We start from the raw sequence: 20,616 nt of genomic DNA on the forward strand, positions 1-20,616 counted from the left end.
TACTTATTTAGATACACAAAAACAATTGTTATTGTATTTTTTTACAGTAAAGCTTGTTAAGTATTCCTTTTGTAAAGAGCAAAAAAAAACAAGATTTCCCACCAAGACAATAGGCAACCAAAAAATCAAACGATTATGACTTCTTCATAATAAAATAAATATTCTAATCTTTGGCCAGCCGTCAGCCGATTACTATACCAAACATATTTTATAACTCTTATACGGAGATATGCGAGTATCGTACAAATTAATATATACTTAGGTATTAATATACATTATACGTAGAGTTACAATATATTATCAGTGTCCGTAATAGTTATCAGCTACCATGGTTTCTCTGCAGTTTTAATTCAGAACCGAATAAACAATAATGTGTGAAGTGGACTGAAAATAGTGAATTGTTGTTGAACTTGGAATTTACAGGTAAATTATATTAACTTCATTACATAGACCTATATATTTCGTAACCTTAACTGCCATTCAATGTATGCAATGTGGTCTCGTTGGGGAGGCCTACGTTCAACAGTGGACAGTTATTGGCTGATATGCTTTGAAGTTCCATTTAAGAAGGATTGTACTCTGCGAACAGCTGGTCTCCTGGTAGCAATCGTTATAATTCCTTCATGGCCTGGAAGCCAGAAGTGACTTTCTGGCTTCTGACCCTGTATGAGATTAGAAAAAGATTCGGAAGGTCAGGCTAAACCACTAAACTGCTTGCTATGAAGCTGGTAGCTGGTTTTGAGCAAATGTAAAAACATTAAACAAGTTATTGACCATGAATTGCTAACAAAGAACTACCATTCGCAATAAAATGAATAGTTTATTTTTATAGACACTGGTCATAAATGATTGAAATATCATAATTCCCCTCTTCAAGTAGTAGTAGTCAAAACAATTAAATCACTAATTACTCCATACTTACATGACATTATTTTTAGTTTTATGTAAATACATTATGTATAGATAGGGCTGCCATCTCGAATTTCACCAAACCCTGACCAACATTAAAAAAACCCGGACATTTGGCGTTAATCGCACTTTTTCCCCGAACGAGTACGATTTTTTTTTAACAAAATAGTACCTTATTTGTAATCCATTTACTATTAACATATAATTAAATTCAATGAGGTGCTTCCTTACATGAAAGTGTCCGGGTTTTCCCCGGACACTTCTTGAAACCCCGCCCGGACGGCCCCCGGACGGCCTCCAAACGAGGACAAATCCGGGGAAACCCGGACGGATGGCAGCCCTATGTATAGAGGTACATTTGTGTATCTTCAAAGTAATTCATCTCTTAAATTAGAATATTTAAAACCGCTAACAATGCGAAATAAATTACTAGTTTGTATATAAATAATTTGACTTCCGTGTAGGCCTAGCCAAACACGTAAATAAATATTATTTATGTATTCATTGTATGGCCATTTCAGTCATAGGCAGTCGTTTTTACATTTAATTTTATTGTTCTCAGAAATAATTAGTGGTCAAAATGTTCGAGTATACATATTTGACGAAGGAACATCTGAAGGGGTTCAATAAATATAAGGTAAGATAGCAATCCCTACTTTCCTACTAATATTATAAATGCGAAAGTAACTCTATCTGTCTGTTACGCTTTCACGTCTAAACCACTGAACTGATTTTAATAAAATTTGGTACAGAGATAGAGTTGACCTTGAGAAAGAACACAGAATAACACGTTTCTCTTGGAAACGCGATATAACCGAACTCTACGCGGGCGTAGCTAGTAATTATATAAAAACAGCATTAATATTTTTTGTTTCTTGTTATGTTGTGATATTATTTATTAGCCCAATAGAATAACGTTATATCTACGAGTATGAGAATAATACGTCATTATTCGCGCTCGAAAACTAAGTACTCCCAGTAACAATAAAACATGGCCTATGACGCTCAAAAGTATTGTAGCTTTCTAATGATTTGTATCTTTTTGCAGTACAGTGCCATAGACACCAGTCCACTCAGTAAATATGTGATGCATCCAACATGGAATACCATAGTCAAAGTAAGTTGAATTCGAAGTGCTTATCAACAGACCAACCACATTTCCATAGGTAGGTATATAACGGCATTTAACCTGATTATCGGCCATGGAGGCTGTTCTCATATACAACATGTAACGTAATTAACGCAACCCTCAAACACCCCAATTAGAATATTATGTTATTATCATAATACATACACTGAATTTTTCATTTAACATGTATATGCATTGTTATTTACTAAATTAGTTATACCAATTCTTGGAGAACTTTTTGGTCATACTACTACGCATGCAAATATCGCGCCGCGCACCGCTCGACTCGACACAACATAACGAAACTACGGAAAAAGCCGACAATACACGAAGTCTTATTACTTTGAGTTACGGTCTATTTGAATTTGTTTTGACTGTACAGGGTTAATATGACAATAATTTCCGTAGTTTTAATTATTTTTGGGATAAAAAATTACCTATATTAAAAATTATATAAATCGATTCAGTAAACGATTCTGAACAAACTAATTTCAGGATGTGCGTTAATTAAGTTACATGTAGAAGAGATCAGCCAGGTGCGCAGAAACAGGTGCTCTTATTATTCCTTCACTCTCATAGCCCGATGGGACGGATATCCGACACGACCGGAGAGAGATCAGGCGCAGGACCGACATATACGTGCTCTCCGATGAACGGAAGTATGGGTACCTATATGTATTAAAAAGTCTACTCCGTAAAATTTACAAACATGTATTCCAGAACTTTATCAAATTCACTTATCAAAGGAATCACAAAAAAAAAATACAAAATAAGGTACTTTTTTTCAAGTCAGACATTCAAGGAGTTATTTTAAAAATATTTTATATCTAATTTCAGGTAATACCAAAATCAATAGCACCCAATTTAATAACTTTTGCCGGTTTCCTATGCATGGTTGTAGCAGTATTAACGCTGACTGCGTATGATTATGACTTCTATGCAGCTGGTGGACGACCAGGACTCATGGGGTACCCGTGCGAGATCCCCAAGTGGGTGTTCACCTTTTGTGGGGTCCTGATCTTCATGGCTTATCATTTAGGTAGGTTATTTGTAGGTTAACTTTCTAGGTTGAGATGTAGATGGATATAGGGGAAGGGGACCAAAGAAACGATGGATGGATTGTGTGAAAGTCGACATGGCTAGAAAGAATGTTATTTGTGACGATGATGGCAGACAGATAAGTATGAAAGAAGAAAATGTGCTGCATTAATTTCAAATTAAAAAAATGGACTATATAATGCATGAAAAAATGGATGTTTACTATCTAGGTTTAGAATGGTATGAGTATTTGTGTTACTATGCTGATCTTATCATAGTGACTAATCATAATCGGATAGCGAATAGTCATTGTCGTTTGTAATTTTGCAAAAAAAATATTTATTCATACATTTATCTTCAAATGCTTTATCTATCAAATTCTCTTTAAGAGGACAACAAAAAATGTCTCTACATTGAAATAATGTATTAAGACCAATGTGCTAAAACTGAATTATGTTTCTAGAAAGTAATTTTGGAAATTAATAGTCTTATTGTAGCTCAAGATTTTTATTCGTGTGCTCTAAAGATATTCATTCTTGTTTTGCCATTTTCCCATATCCAGGATTCTATTCACTAATACCTAAGTACTAGGCCTTCATAATTTGCAGACGGTATTGATGGAAAGCAAGCGCGTCGGATCGGCGTGTCTGGACCTCTGGGCGAGCTGTTCGACCACGGACTCGATTCCTTCATCGTCTTTCTGATACCCTATTCCTTAATATCTGTGTATGGACGGGATCCGGTGTTCTCTGTTAGTTGTTTCAGGTAATTTTTCTTTAATTACAAAAAGTGGTATAATGATTATTTTTATCCAAATGCAGCTAAAGAGTGTGTCTTGCCCAAAAATACATAACGATTTCAAAATTGATTCATTTTGTGGCTTCTTTAGGTTCTTTACCTATTTATCAAACAGCCATGACAATGATTGTGCACCTTCAAAAATATCTGAATTATTAATAAGTATCAGCGATATTTTGAGACACATAGACAGTGCAAATCTTTGCTTAGTCTTGATGACTAAACTAATTGTGAACTAGAACTATTACTAATCTGCTAGAGTCTAGAGTAAAGTTTTTGTTAATTGTGTTTATGATTATTTTCTAAAGTAGTCTTCATCATGTACTTTTACTGTTTGCAGTGGTAATGAGAATTTTTGCCCTGAAGATACCTACATATTTTTAATAGCCGTTTGAATTTTCAGGGGTTTCCTGATCGTCTTAAGCGTAGTAATGAATTTCTACGTGAGTCACTGTGAGAAGTACAACACGGGAACTCTGTATTTACCATGGAGCTATGATTTGAGCATGTGGGTCAGTATTTTAGCAAGATTTCTATGTTATTTGTACGATTTAATATGAGGATTATGATGATTCTTTTCAACCTAACGACTCGTGTCTAATACATCGAAATAAATTTAAATGCAAATGATTATCTGCAAGCCTTCACAATTCATATGGACATAAATCATTTTAATTCGATCTGTACCTATTTACGATTTTTACTACAGCACCATTCATTTTATTCCGTACTAGCTGATCCCGCGAACTTCGTATCGTTCAAACCTTCCCTTGACCTCTACAAACATTTTAAAACCAAAATCAGCTCAATCGGCCCAGCCGTACTCGAGTTTTAATCAGACTAACGAACAACAATTCATTTTTATTTATATAGATATTAGGCATCATTGTTCTGGCCAAAATTAATGACATCCTGCTAGTACTTTCAGCTATAAATTTCGCCAAAATTAATGAAATACGACATACGAAACAGGTATACGCATATGACACTAACCTTCTGATAACTTAAATGGTGTTTTATGAACTTTACACGAATTACAAGAGGATGTAAGCTTGAACAAACTCGAGACAAGAACCTAACAATAAACGTCCTTTGCAGGTGAGTTCATCCCTGTTCCTAATAGAAGGGCTCTACGGCCCCGGCTTCTACAAGCACTACATGTTCCGTGATGTCACGTTCGTACAGGCTCTGGAGGTGCTCATCCATGTCATGGGGATGATCACCACATATCCTGTCGCTGTTTATAATGTTTATTTGTGAGTATTAGTTTATAACCTACACTAATTGTGAGATGATGGCAGATAGAATAAATAGTATGGAAAGAGAAAAGATGGTGCGCCGACCCTAAATAAAATTGGGATAAGGGCAGGAGAATGATGATGACGATTGTTTATTGCCTAGGTCCTGAATTTTATATTAAAATTGGTGAACCTCTGTTATTTGATAAAGGTTGTAGGGATCAGTAAGTTGGTCTAACGTCAATTTTTTCTCAGTCTTAAATTTTCTTGGACATAAAATTCATCGAATTTTGGGATATCATCACAGTTACCTTAATTCGCAACAAATAGGTAATTGTTTTTTTTTTTTGAGATGTTAAGTTAAGAATTCGTAAATGCTAATATAACTGATTGATATATCTTATTCTCAGTCTTTATGTAATAGAAGCTTCTTATCAATGAAGTAAAGGTTTTTCGTTGATCAACGTTTAACCTATTTACGAAAAAAATAAGCTAGTTAATAAATGCCTATTATTTCAGGTCATACAAAAACCGCACAGGCCACAGATACACGATACTAGAAGCGGCCCGACCCATCTGGTCCATGCTGGTCATGACGTTACTCGTCACACTGTGGGCTCTGAAGTCTGATAACAACGTGATAGAGCAGTACCCGAGGTCTTTTATACTCATGTATGGAGCGCTGTTTAGTAATATTGCGGTGAGTTTTGTTAAGACTTTTACAATATATTTCATCATCTTTTTTATTGTCCGACAAGCCGTTTTCCCGCATTTCACTCGCGTCCCGTGATGGTAACTACTGACTGCACCGGGATAAAATACAGCCTGTCACTTGGGAAGAGTGTAGCTCTCCAATGATGAAAGAATTTTTCAACTTGGTTCAGTTGTTTTGGAGCCTTTAGGGTACGAACAAAAAAACAAACAAAATATATTTCCATAAAATATAGGCTACATGGACAAACTTTTCTCATGACAGATCGAAAAAAACTCCGTATTTCGGAAGGCACGATAAATTGTGATTCTCAATCGTCATTTGTACATCCATAGCAGATTACGTTACCGATAGTTTTAAATGCGGATAAGGTGGGTAACGTACATTTTAACATGTTTTCTTCTTAAACACTATCTAGTACCTGCTTATATTACAAACGGTACTTTTACACCCAAATATTGTGAAAAAAGGCTAACACTATCTTCAATATAACGTGTTACAAATATAGTCGACTCTGTTACTGAAAAGTGATCTCCTCTGAAAGTGCCAATGTCACACAACTATTCTTTGGCCGTGTTACAAAAATGAGATATAAAACAATACACGTCTCGTTTTCTAATATTTTTGCCAACTTGAAATTACGTGATCTGTTTACAGTAGACATTCATCTTGTTACGAAAGTAATTTTTGAAAATTAAAAAATAATCTTGCATGAAATGCGTGGCTCAAAATATCATTCGGTAATATTATATTTAGGGCCTAACGCACAATCCTGTAGCATCCTTCACTTTAACACTACCATAGTACTCGCCAAACTTTTTGTCGTCACTAAACATAGCCACGAACTTGGGCTTAGACTTTAGTAGAGGAACGACATAGAGTTTTGCGAAAACAAACTTACAGACGTACAGATTTCGTCAAATAACGTTTCACTCCGTAGTTGGATAAAAGTGACTGCGAAACAATCATCTGGGTAAACATTATTTCGCATCAAACGGCGAATTTCAGAGCATTGAAACATTTTGACAATAGCTGTCAAATTCAAAATTCAAAGACACATAATTCTAGAAGATGCGTTCTAACTCAACCACGCTCTATTCCTACAGTGTCGTCTGATCATCGCGGAGATGACCCACAGACGTTGCGAGCTCCTCTCCTGGATGACGTGGCCACTTCTAGCGGGGGTGGTTACATCTTTGTATCTGCCTCAATTGGAAGCAGTGGTGGTGCATTCGCTATTGATACTGTTCTTATTTTCGCATGTACATTATGGTGTTTGTGTGGTAAGTTTTATTCCATAATTATTTAGTGACTTTAACATTAAAGATATTTTTTGTTTTTGTTCGTTCGTTCGTTGTGATAGTTTTTGTTCGCTTATCACTATACTCAGGGGTCCTATGACCGAGTCAAATTTTGTCTCGATCGGTTCATCCTTGTTTGCTTGAAATCATAACAAGGAAATACTTAAATGTACCTAGTATCAGTGAGGAAGTAAGTTTTATTTTAAGATGGTTTTCTAAGTTGGCTACTAGTTTTCGCCACAAATAAAAAGTAAGTAGAAAGATACGAACAAAACATTGCATCAAATGGCTGACTTTGGGCGGCAATTTTATTCGTTAAGAATTTTCAATGGATTGATTAGGACCTCTGGAACAAATGGGCTTCTTCTAAAAAAAACTATGCTTACGTAGTTATACGAAAAAGCTTTATAGACATGCTAAAACGTAAAGAGACGCAATAGAAATAATATGCTGCCGACGCAGCGTTGCAAAAAAAAAGTGTCCAATTATTACGTTAATTATAAAAGTATGAAAAATTAGAAAGCGTTCGGTAACACAAATAATATGTTGGGAAATTAGATCGAAGTTAAGTTGCTGTTAAACTTGTTTCTAAGCTTTTAGTGACAGCTTACGAAGACGCTATCAAAGAATATAGCAAAATATGAAAAGTTAACGTGATAAAGGCCGTCATTCATTATTGAATTAAATATATTACATAGTAGGTACCTATATAATTTATAGATATATTTTTTTATTTCAGGTAAAACAAATCTGCAATCATTTAAAAATAAGCTGTTTCACCGTCCCTAAGGAGAAGAGAAAATAGACAATAACGTAACTTAAAATAATTGCCAAAATAGTAGATATAAGTATGTATAAAATGTATTTTTTCAATTACATTAGTTCTAAGAATAAAGTTTAATTTGTTAAAAATAATGATTTAAAGATATGAAAGGTTATACCAACCTGCTTCCCGATCCATCTTAAAGTACCAGGTAGGTTGAAAATATGACACCTCGACACAATCTAATTCACAAAATAATACGTAATTCTACACTGGATAGCAAAAAAAATGAGCAATCCGACTTCTCTGTGCGAAAAGCTGCGCAACTACCTCCGTATGTTAGAAAGAGATAGCGATACACAGTCGATCGTTCACGCAACTCCGTCTTTAAATTATACGTTCTCATAGCCTTGTAGTGTGTTGAGAGAGTGCGCAAACGACGGATAATGGACAACCTGCTGATGGATTCTCGACTTTATGTAAAAGAAGGGTGGGTATATTTTGGTTTGGTGAGAGTTTTCAGTTGTGACGTTTCAAATTCGATACGAAATTTAGTAATGGGGGGTGCGCGACATGGACACCGAAGTCAGGGTTTAGAATTTCAGTACAGCTTCGGATAGCCGCGAAGCGCTGCTTTGTTAGATCTCCAATTGTTTACAGATCCGATTTTTTTTAATATCCCCCGCGACTATTATCGCTTATATGAAATATACGAACCGGATTTATTAAAGAAACCAGATTCTTAGTTAGAAACTTTTACAAAAGCGCACTAAACGACGCAACAGTATTGTATTACAGAGTAAAAAATAAAAAAAAAGTAGTGACTTGTGAACTTTTTAGTGTTTTGAGTGAGTGTTATAAATTAAAAATTTAAAATAACTGTGAAATGAACGAAGATATTTAAAAATTATATTAGGTAAGTGTTGTGTTTGGTAAAGCGAAATTAACAGAATATAATAAAATCTTGTGGTGGTGTGGTAAATTGGCATGATATTTTTTTAATAAAAATAAAACAAATACGCATGCTGGATGATGTTTTGAGTACAGGACATAGATTTTGAACAAAACCGAATGTTTTTAACGCAGGAGACATGTTGCAAATTGACGAGGTAAATATTTTCTGAAAACTTTATGCAAAGTCCTACTTTTTCAATGCGTAGTTACCTGTTCTACTTGATTTTAGTCCACAGGTTATATATAAAAATTAAACCAATGATTATGTTAGGTAAACATTACTTAGTTTAGTGATTATGACGAAATTAATTGTTTGGGTGTATTTTTTGACGACGGTACCACATTTTTTTGAAAGATAGTTTAATGTTAACCGCATATTTTCTAAAATCTGATAAATAAATATCTCTTTAGTTAACTCAGTGATAAACATAATTAAAAACACAGTATTTTATAAACAAAAATAATATTCACATAATTAGATGAAATGACTGATTTCAAACATACTTCAAGTGAAACAGATATAAAAATTAAATTATGTTAAGATATTTTAACTCCAGAATCTGGTCACAAAAAATGAAAAATAAATGCTCCGACGCATCTTGAATAAATATAAAAATGTGACCATAACCAGATAGGTATGAAGTTAGCGGGTATTATAAAAATCCAGTTTTCAGATTAGATCTTAATAGATAATTAAAATTAGTTAGTAATATTTAGCGTCATTTGGGTTGAGGAGCAATTAATTTTAATGCATCTGCTATGAATGGAATAGTTTCAATAGATTTATTATTTTTTAATTCAGTGAATTACCAAAAAGTATGCTACGTTGAGTACCTAATCATCATTGATGAATTTTTGAAAATAAAACTTTTCGGAGAGCATTTTTTTATAAGAATGTTCTAATAAGAATGTGCGCTAAAAGCAGATTAAAAATATTAGGAGGTTAAATAAATCATATCAAGATTCTTTGTCTTTATCATAAATAGACAAAATAGAATACAAAAAGTGTTATAAGTAGTCACTATTAATTTTGATATTTGCTTAAATTACTTACTGAAGGATTAACCCTTACTTTCTAGTTACTCTGTCTGTCTAATATTTGGTAAATATACAGACAGTCTAATAAGGCCTAAGAATAGTCAAGCTTGTGAAAAGACATTCCACGAAACATAGGTGGAACCGCAGGAAACAGCCAGTTTTATATATTTCTTACTTTGTACCATAATCTAGGCCCGCTTCTACCTTCTTACATTATCAGCTCTATAAATCCTTAATGGCCAGTACTCCTTCAGTTCATAATAAAAACTTTTTAGCTCCGACGCCAGTTATGACTTTCCCAAGGCTCGTAGTTAAAAACTTTTAGGGAGAGCGCAAACATGGCTACTTTGAGTCGCTTGTCAAATGTAAGCTACAGATGAATATTTGGTTTCTATAGAACACAGAACTAGTATAAAATTATCCACTCTCAGCGCAAACTTTGTATTTGTCCAGTTCCTTTGGCTTAACACATAGGTACTTTTTATCGATGAAAAAGTGTTCAGTGTCGGGGAAATCTATGCACAAATCGTGAGATGAAGATTTTATTTTAATTGTTATTGGAAGAAAACATTAATTCCGGTAACATGATGCATAGAGAACATAAAAGCAAAATTCAGAAGAAAAAGATAGGAACAAGTAGATAATAAGAAAGACAATGATTTGACATAAAGACAAGAAATAAGGGAAAACACAAAGTTGCAACACAGCAACTACAGTTCCCTGCGGGGTGAAGTAGTAGAGCCGTATTGTCAACAAAAAGTGTCGACGTTTGCGCTGAACCTTAGATTCCCTTTTTATCCATATCAGGACGGACATCGTAGTATTATCAGAAGGATTGATCTCAAAACGATGACAGTTTCAAGCAAAAATATTGTTATTGGAATTAAAATCGTTAAAACCAAATATAGGCAGTTATTTTTCTTGTAATTTGTCATTTAAAAGTACTCCATAACAGCAGCATTTCAAGCAGTTATCACGATTCACGAGATAAGTACAGCCTGGTGACAAACAGCCAGCGAAATAGTAAGTAGTAGAGACCCGTTTTACCCTTTGGATAAAAAACCCTTAAGATGCAAGTTAAATTAGACAGGCTTATTACCCAAAACACCTTTTATTATGGGTATTAATAATAAACCCAAACCAATGAAAACACAAATAAATTCAATCGTCAAAATGATCGTGTAGGCAACGATTGTACCGTCGGATCTTTATTACTCATTTCCTTTGACGAATGATTTGTGTTCTGATTAATCTTTAGGACTGTTGTAAACAAATTAGTGTTTTTATTGTCATTTGTATTGGTTAATTTGTTATTCTGTATTAACCGACTTACAAAAAAGAGGTTATCAATCCGACCCTATTTATTTAACTGTTTGTAAGCCGATTTTGGAAGACGCCTGGATCGACTCGTTTTTTCAAAAACAAAAGCTTGTAATTATACAAATTGTCTAAAGTATTATTTATATCAACCCGCAATGAGCAAGCGTGATGATTAACGCTCAATCCTTCACTGTGTGAGAGGAGGCCTGTGCCCAGCAATGGGACGATAAAAAGCCTGATGATGATGATTACTTTATTCGAACCAGATATTTTAAATTATTTCTTTCAAACCGAGGTTTCTTGCATCATAATTTAGAAAAACTTGAAAAGCCGCTATTGTGAAGCGTTGCAAAAAAAATCCTGGGAAGAGTTACTGTCTACTCATAAAATAGTCATCCTTAACAGATGTCTGATCTATTGATTCCTCATAAACTAAGCAGCTTCCTACCAGGAAGACATACGTCTTGAGATCTTACCGGGAATATAACGGTATGTCTTGTATGATAAAGTCTATTGACTACAACGTTTGCATAATTAACTATGATAGATTAAACGCTACTGTAACTGTAGTATTATCTAGTAATGCATAAAATTAGCAAGATCTCTATTCGATAGATACGAAATAAAATCTTCCACAAACTTTCTACCACATCTTTCGACCCCAGTAACAATTGCCTATTTTCAAAATCGAATAATTTCAATTATTGGTGCACCGTTCAAAAAGTTAGTCTCATGTAGAAGAACTGGCAAGAATTTTCAAGGTACATTCATACTCTTTCATTTGTCTTATGTATTTTAAAAGTGATATCAAAAGATCACATCTTGGTGAAACAATATGTATATTTGTCTTGATCACTTGTAATAAAATACTAACTGCAAGACTAGGGACTAAAATAAATATCAAAAGATGAAGCTTACATACTAAGAATGATAAATTACATAAATTCTTGAAATACCAAATCCTAGAACTACACCGACAATAAGAACTACTACTACAATAATGGACATAGCAAAAAATAATCTCTTAAATATTGTCACGGTATATGTTTATGAAATACCAACGCATGTATTTTGGAAACGGCCCGTAGTTAGTGTAAAAACTAAAGCAATCACGATTGATAAACACGACTTCGTACAGTTTACGTTCAAGCCATTGGGAATTAATTAGTCCACTAACATTTGTGAGAATCGACATTTACAATATTATGAAGAAGTAGGACCGTGAATTAATCTTGACTCTTCAAACGTAGGGTCAGATTCAGAGATCGGAACTTTGTTACACCGTGTGTGTCAATTCAAAACTTCTTATTTTGTTTGTAAAGTTTCGCCCAAATTCTATTCTAACTTATCCAAGAGTCAAGAAAGTTTTCAATGATATCAAAGTTTTGTAACTTTCATATTTAAGATACATTGTAGCAGAAGCAGATGCACATGTAGAAAAAGGTGAGATAGTAATTTAACAGTCAAATCAAAACAGGGCTCATTCTAAAGCACATCAGAAAGCTACGAGATTTGTAACCTATTGTATGTATGTCGGAGCGCAAATATATGCAAAACTCAATTGATTTTCTATTGTTTTAAAATTAGCGACTTACAAGCAGTTAAAGATAGTATCCCACAGTTAGCATGTATACCTACAGTACAGGCAACGCTAGAAGCTATAATATGAAGTGCAAATAAAGCAGTTGTTGGTTCTATCCGTGGGGCTAGGTGCGTCTTAGGGATTATTTCAGGTAAAGTGAAGTAGATAACATCACAGTGATCGCTTTAAAGATAAGCAGCAGATGCAAAATAACAGAAAAATGGAATTCGTAGTTTGACTGAAAGTAGTAAAAATGAATACTGTAGTAAGCTGTAAAAGTAGTCGAAAAAGTACCTTGTCTTAACATCTTTATTTGCGGTTGGGCATTAATTAAAATAACAAAAGAACTGCAGTATGTTTTATTGCAAAACACAAAAGCGAATAGAATCATCAGCCTGTGTTAACTAACATTTACTTCTGCAAAAGCAACTTCTTCAACTCTCCTGTTATTCCTATCCATCCGTTGCCGCCGCCGCTATCGCTTCAATTTAAAACAAAGGTACATTTTAATGTATTTTATAATGCTATCAAATTATAAGCTGTCAATGTAATCCACTTCTTCCATTCCTAATACCTAGTAGAGTTCAATTAATAGCTAAAATATTTTATTAGTAAAGAAGATAATGTGACCAAGTATGATCAATGATCAAGTAAAATTGCTTCTGTCAATCTTCATTATCTTTTTGTGCAAACGTGTGGCATAATAGCCGTAAATTCAGTGATTTTAATACAATTAATATTAAAATATGAAAACAAAGGGTTGCTAAGTGGTCCGGCGATGCGTGCCGGTGGCTGTGGTTCCTCGAATCTTATAGCTTTGCCTCGCAAAGTCGGGATTATTTAGCTTAGTCAAGCATGTTGTAGGGATGGCCAGTTATTTTATCGATACTTTGAAAATACGTATTACCGAAACTACCAAAAACATTATAGGTACTGTACTGTAACTGTCGAATGAAGATTAGTTTCCTTTGTGTTGTGAGTGTCATTGTTGAATTGAAATTGAAAAGGATAGTGAGTTTGTATCTCTTGCTCAAGTTCTAATAAGATTAGAAACTGCAAAATTGACAGTCACTGAATCTCCTTCGGTGTTAATTTTGGAATTTCTCATTCACACAGAGAATGCTGTCAAAAATTCTCAAGGAAAGAGGCTGTCTAGCCTATTGTTCAAATATACTAGCCATTAAATTGTCAACTGCAAGGAAAATAATCATAAAAGTTATCAATTCATTTCATCGGGCCTTTATAGTGATTTTTTATAACAGTCTAGACTCAAAAATATTGGTATGACATTATGTATTTTTAATATTGGTATCTAAATATTTATATAGAGAACTCAGACATACTTTATAGGCAGACAAATAAATCAAGTTTTAATGACAGACATCTTATCAAATAAAATAAGAATGTATACGATATTAGTAAGGGTTACAGTTAAAAATACGTATTAATTTCTTTAAATTTTAACGACTACCGGACGACATCAAAACTGTTAATTAAAAGATTTAATAACCATTTCACATTTGCTGTAATTTGCCAAGCAAACAATTTTATTGCTGTACTAAAATGTTATTTTTGAGACACACATACATTTTTTCGAATCCCAAATCATCGACAACGTGCTTTCATATTATCGATAAGTGGGTTCTCTGTGCACGTCCCATCACTAATGTCTCGTGCCGTAAAAAGAGGACAGTGCACACTTCATTAATAAAAGGTTAAATAATGTGGAGGACGTCGTTTTGGCGTGCACATCGCCTCGGCTTGGCGATGGTGTCTGGTTACATGATGGGGAGGTTCGCCACTCTTGCTTAAGAGGACAGCTGAGGAGGTAATGCACGACAATTGCTGGAACACTTGCAGACTTGAGAAGCTACGAAGGAGTACTCAATAATGGTGCAAAAATATTTTTACACTTTTATTTGTAAGGTGTGACTTCAATATAAAGTTCAAAGTACACAGATTATTATAGTTCATCTGTGAGTTCCTATGTTCAGTCGGGAGTACTTGTAGGTACTGGTAGCTACTACTTAACTAATAGTTGAGTCTTTGTTCGAACAGTTCTCTACTACAACGGCAATGGGTTTTCAATAACTTTGTCGACTATAAGACTCCTTTGCATATGGTAGCAGAAGCAAAAACTTTTTGCATAGAAATACGGCGCTCTTTGTGATCTTCCCAAAACTTTAGCTAATAGAATCATCATGACCCTAACACAATAAGAAATAATCAACAAGCCACTATCCAAACATTAGAAATTAAACCGAAAAGCGATTTAGCAAACGCTCGGCCGCGTTCGTTCCAACGCTTTTTTTTTCAATTCGGAATTCGTGCTCACAACACCCGCATTGTATGCCCGTACGGCCCTGGCACTTCCAAGAATGATTTCGTTGGGAGAAAGAGACACAAGTACAAAAACAACACCACCAAGAAAGGGACAGGATATATTAATTTTATTTTTCTTTTGGTTAATCTCCAGGCCACATGTGGCGATTGTTCTTGGACCTTATGGTCATTCTTTCTGATGGCCCGTCTCTTTTATTTTGTCGTACGTTAAAGGATATGGTTACTGAACTTTCTGGGGTGTTATTTTAATTAATATGTTGTACCTCACTTGTTTATGTTAAGGTTAGATGTTATTTGTCTCCCAATATTCTGATGGTGAAGATATGGGATGGTTTATGGGCGACTTTTATGGTTTTTATCCAACACCAAGTACGGCAGGTGAAGCAATTAGCCAGAACCGAGATGTCACATTCATTGAAAATATTAATACGGAGTTAGCGCCTTTAGACGTGTTTGGGATTGCGTTGCTAGTTTTGAAGTCATAAGCTCTATTAATTTTATCTCATCTAGCTGCCTTGCAACGAGTTCTATTTTCATATCTGTCAACAATAACCCGCTTTATTTTCTTGATGATCAACGTTAGAAACTGCAGTGAACTCTGCATAGCCAAGTATGTTTACTTGAATCACTACTGGTGCATAATGAACTTGTAAATTCTTAATTGAAATGAATGGCATGCATGCCAAAAAGGAAATACAATGTTAATCTGCCATTATTTTTACTGCTAGTAAACCCATTTCAGTCCACAATTTCATACAAGGAGTCTGTGTTTCTTTGTGAAGAAATTCTTTAGCAGATTTTTTTTCTTTTCATCTATCCCAACGAATCAGTTGTAGGTTAAATTAACCACTCTGCAACAATTTGTGGCATCTAATATTGGTCTTCTTTTCATCATTTTTGAACATGGAGGTGGTCTAAGAAGTCATTTTGAATTAGAAATCAATTTATTGCTGACATCATCGTTAGTTCAAGCCAAACCAAATATTTTAACTACTAACACGAACATACTGTTGTCACTAACTGACCGTTACCGCATAACTGTTTAACTATGAATTATTACTCGTTTAAAATGGACGGATGTTGTTACTCTTCGGCATTTTACTTGACAACATCAGGCTTATTTCGTGATTAATCATTATTACAACGTTTTTAATTAATTACTACGTTCCGGTCAGGGGATTTGAATTTTGAGTTCTAGGGGTCCTAAAATTGTCCCTTGTCCTTTCCTATTCCAATAATTAATCAAAGTTTTATGTGGTAATATTCTCACGTTGAACAATTCTTGTTGCTTCCCCTTCATTTCATCCTTCTTATCAATCACGCTTTAAAACAAAACAGGTTACTATTAGATGTTCTCAACAGTACAAAACAAGCTATATTTATGATCCTTTCAAATCGCTACACAAAAACCATGTTTCTTTTTTTTCTACCACCCATTTGTCCCATACGTTCAACTATACAAATTATAAATTCATACAATGTACTAGGCTCCCAAAAATGTGTAAGAGGTCGAGTCTTCAACAGTGATAAAGATCTGGGTCCCTTTCAACATGGCTAGTTATCGTCGCATCTGATTCATAGCGTAGAAACTTTTTTGTAGACATGCCTTTTATATCTTGATCTATTTCATAAGCAAGTTCGAATTAGAATAGGATTAGTGTAAAATTAGCTACATGTATTCAAACTATTTTAGTAATATCGGTTTATTTGATGACAGTTTTATCGTTAGTTTTAACATAGCCTTTGTAGTGACTTTAAATGCTCAATCGTTTGAGTACACAACAAAGATTTAAATTGACTTGATTTAACGCAATCACAAATCACACAATAGAGTTTCACGTGGGAGGTTGAAAATCATGCAATAGCTATGATTCAGAATAATTCAAGAATAAAGTGATTGTTCTAATCCTGTGCTTATATTATTCAGGAACAATATTACTTACTTCATATTGCGTGGGGCATTCAAACCCTGCGGATATGCCCATGTATTTCTTTACTTCTTTCGGATCTGTAAATTATTACAAGTCCAAGTTCCTCTTAAAATTAAAACAATAGTCACGTAGACCTATATATTATTGTAGGTATGTAACACTACCCAAAATATGTACAAGGGGATCACGTATCATAGAGAGCCGCCCATAACTTTGTGAGTCAAACCCCACAAATCGTACTAGGAGGTATTTACTTCGTTGCAAAATAGTGACATCATCACGATCGGCGTTTCGCGACCACCAGGCGAGCATAAGTTGTAAGCGTTAGGTGTCTTGCTTGATATGGGCTCGGTAATGTAAACATTTCGTGCAACGCCTAGCAGGTTGTGATTGCCTAGTACTTCGTTCCAGAGGTAGTGCAACGAGTAAGCAAAAAAATTGTAAACGTAGTAAATATTCTTCAAATTGATTACCATTTTGATAAATGTACACCCAGACCTTAGGCCCTTGCAATATTGGGCTGACAAAGTGTAGTCTCACTATAAGACATGTCATCGACACGAAAGAAGAAGAAGAAGGTCCTTGCAAAAGCGTGCTTATTTGCTATCAACCAGGAACAACCAAATCTTACATATGAACCTTAAAATAAAAAAGTATGTATGAAATAAGTATAAAAACACCTAAGTTAATCAAGAGTATAAGGTACCTAGATTTTTGATGTCACTCGACTCAACAATGATTAATCCAACGTAGAGAGAGAAAATATCTAGCTTGCAAAAGCCCTAGAGTGAGTAAATACATAAACGCAGAAACCAGTTGTCGACAGAAACTTATTCCAACATACAGCAATAACTTTAACAATTTCGCATAATCCAAGTGTTCCCACTAAAGTTATAGTGAAGCAACTTAGTTAAGTTGCAAATCTGTATTTCAATTGAAAGCAGACTTTAGATTGAGGCGCAGATAACGACATTGTTGCCTAGAAATATGTACAAAACGCTATTATTTTGAGCTGAATTTTAAAATAAAACATAGGTACGTTTATTTTATGCTGTCGTGAATTTGTATTCAAATCTCGAGCTCTAATGCTCAAATAGTTGTTTGTTACAATTCAACTAGCACCCTGAGCAAATTACGCCATGCGCGGACTAAGAATGATCGGAATGATCCTATACTAAAATTCTTGTGTCAACTTTCTTGCTGTCTCCATGAGAAATGTTATGACGATCGATTCAGCTTATTATCTTTGTTTTAATGAAGACCAAAATCGTCTAAAATTATGGAGAACTAGGTAGTTTCGTCGCCGTCGTCTCCCACTGCAATTTTTTGGGGTTATGGACTTCTACATCATTTATTTTGTTGTCCATTCTTCTTAAAAGATACTGCTTGAATTGTAGATTGAAGTTGATTAGTTACAAAATTGGTAGAACACTCTTATTCATCATCATCATCATCATCGTCTACATACTCATGAAATAAAAGATACCTATAGTATAACGTGTTCCTTGATGGTCTGTAATAGTTACTCTACAATTTGCGTTGATTCGATTTATGATCTCTATTTTTATGATCAACTTCAGTACCTTAAAAATCCCTATTTCATAATGTAACTACGGCAAATTGTGGACGTAATATTGTATAGTTTCCTACCCCATTGATAAACTCCGCAGCCTAATCCTTCGGGAAAAGCGAGCGATAAGTACATTATTTCACTCCATTGATTGTGACACTATATAGACGCCTACATTCCACAGTAATATTAATCCTCTACCAACCTATGGCGCCCTAGTCCATTTCGGGAGACAACAGTCTAGGACAGGCAAACTCGAATGGCTTTCCTACACGATTACTGAGCAAATCGATACAGAATATCAATATCGATAAATCAATCGAGCCTTATAAGATTTAGTTCTATTTATTGTTACGGTTTTGAATGTCAGAAATAATAATGGAAATGGAACATTGCTGGCGCCGCCATGATTGTTTTGTGTTGGCTTGCAAATGCTGATCTCTGGGTTCATGTTTATTTAATTTTAGATTGATGGTGCACTTGGTTTGGTTGAGAATGGGTCAGAAATCATTATAAAAAATATACGATTGCGTCGCTGTCGTCGGTCTTACCAACCAGGTTTGATTTGGCAAGAGTGAGGCTACTGAGTAAAAACTATTCAATTGCCAAAACTTTTGCCATAACGTAATCCAAATTCAGTGCTTTCGGGTTCCCAAAAAATCGTTCATACAATTTTATTCTTGTGATTAGAGAATTATTTTGAAAAACTCGTAAAGTTCGAACGATCCGTCGTGTAGCAATTATTTTTTGACTACTTACCACGAGACCCACGTTAGACCGATTTATTTATTTAAAACTGCTGGCTTTGCGGTCTTAGACAAAGCGCGTCCCATTTCTGGGCTTCTGCAGGCTATTTTTGCGTGACGCGCACTAATATAATACATTTTATTTTTCTTAGCCTGAATTTTTCCATTGCTAGGCAAAGGCCTCCCCATTTTGTCTTCACCAATCAGGGTTGTAGGCGTCTAGGTCATCCCGCCATCTCTTCCGAGGCCTATCCGGTATTAAAAGATTGCAAAGGACAATGCCTAAAAACGTCCCCACCCACCAACAGACTTGAAAGTAGTGTCATTAGATGCGCCTCATTTAGTAGATCATTTCTTACTATGGAGACATATTCCAAAAGTATGGGGTTTAGGAACTATAAGACAATTTAGTATCCTTAAAAATCAATTAACTTCAAGTTTGTTAGCCAATTACTCAGAGTTGGGTGGACCGATTTTGATTTTTTTATTTTTATTTTAAAAAATCTATCTCAAAGTTAGTCTAATTTAATTTTCATCAAGATCTTTTAAGCAGTTTTTGAGTTATCATCAGTTTCAATGATCGGTTTGAAGAGACAGTGTAGTACTTCGTAAGGACACCTTAACCACCTCCAACAGAGTTCAACTAGGTGTCATTGGATGCGCCTCATTTAGTAGATCATTTCTTATTATGGAGACATATTCCAAAAATATGGGGTTTAGGAACTATAAGACAATTCAGTATCCTTAATAATCAATTAACTTCAAGTTTGTGAACCAATTACTCGGAGTTGCGTGGACCGATTTTGAAATCTATTTTTTGTATGTAGAGAAACTATCTCAAAGCTAGTCCGATTTTATTTTCATCAAGATCTTTTAAGCAATTTTTGAGTTATCATCAGTTAAAATAATTGGTTTGAAGAGGCAATGTAGGATGTCATAAGGACACCTTCACCACCACCAACAGACTTGAAACTAGTGTCATCGAAAGCGCATCCTTTGATGGATTATGATTATCATAACGATTTACTCCAAATGTATGGGGTTTTGGAAATATACGACATTTTATTATCCTTAATAATCAATTTACTTCAAGTTTGTTAACCAATTGCTCGAAGTTGCGTTTACCGATTTTGAAATATATTTATTTTATCTAGACAAACTATCTCAAAGCTAGTCCCATTTTATTTTCCAGTTAAAATAATCGGTTTGAAGAGGCAATGTAGGATGTCGTAAGGAAACCTTCA

At 34.6% G+C, this 20,616-nt stretch overlaps 2 protein-coding genes across 2 annotated transcripts in view; both read left to right on the forward strand.

The window, feature by feature from the left end:
* The first annotated feature begins 223 nt into the window (after nucleotides 1-223).
* Nucleotides 224-8,037, forward strand: LOC124641289 (ethanolaminephosphotransferase 1-like). The gene is made up of 10 exons (XM_047179336.1): nucleotides 224-423; nucleotides 1,472-1,546; nucleotides 1,958-2,026; nucleotides 2,876-3,077; nucleotides 3,685-3,841; nucleotides 4,278-4,386; nucleotides 4,973-5,130; nucleotides 5,632-5,812; nucleotides 6,931-7,107; nucleotides 7,865-8,037. Exons 2-10 carry the CDS (start codon nucleotides 1,490-1,492, stop codon nucleotides 7,928-7,930), a joined length of 1,176 nt encoding a protein of 391 aa, XP_047035292.1. The 5' UTR covers nucleotides 224-423; nucleotides 1,472-1,489; the 3' UTR covers nucleotides 7,931-8,037.
* A 126-nt stretch (nucleotides 8,038-8,163) lies between these two features.
* LOC124641288 (eyes absent homolog 2) overlaps nucleotides 8,164-20,616 on the forward strand; it is a 55,972-nt gene continuing 43,519 nt past the window's right edge. Inside the window, exon 1 of the mRNA XM_047179335.1 lies at nucleotides 8,164-8,804. The gene's annotated coding sequence lies outside the window, so the exon portion shown is untranslated. The remainder of the gene's footprint in view (nucleotides 8,805-20,616) is intronic.

This window comes from Helicoverpa zea, chromosome 22 (genome assembly GCF_022581195.2).
Source record: "Helicoverpa zea isolate HzStark_Cry1AcR chromosome 22, ilHelZeax1.1, whole genome shotgun sequence".
Taxonomy (NCBI): Eukaryota; Metazoa; Arthropoda; class Insecta; order Lepidoptera; family Noctuidae; genus Helicoverpa; species Helicoverpa zea.

Bases quoted from the DNA above. Each gene is read 5' to 3' on its own strand.
- LOC124641289 (XM_047179336.1), top strand. From the start codon at position 1,490: ATGTTCGAGTATACATATTTGACGAAGGAACATCTGAAGGGGTTCAAT. The intron at 2,027-2,875 runs GTAAGTTGAATT...ATCTAATTTCAG, and splicing joins CATGGAATACCATAGTCAAA to GTAATACCAAAATCAATAGC. The intron at 3,078-3,684 runs GTAGGTTATTTG...CATAATTTGCAG, and splicing joins CTTCATGGCTTATCATTTAG to ACGGTATTGATGGAAAGCAA.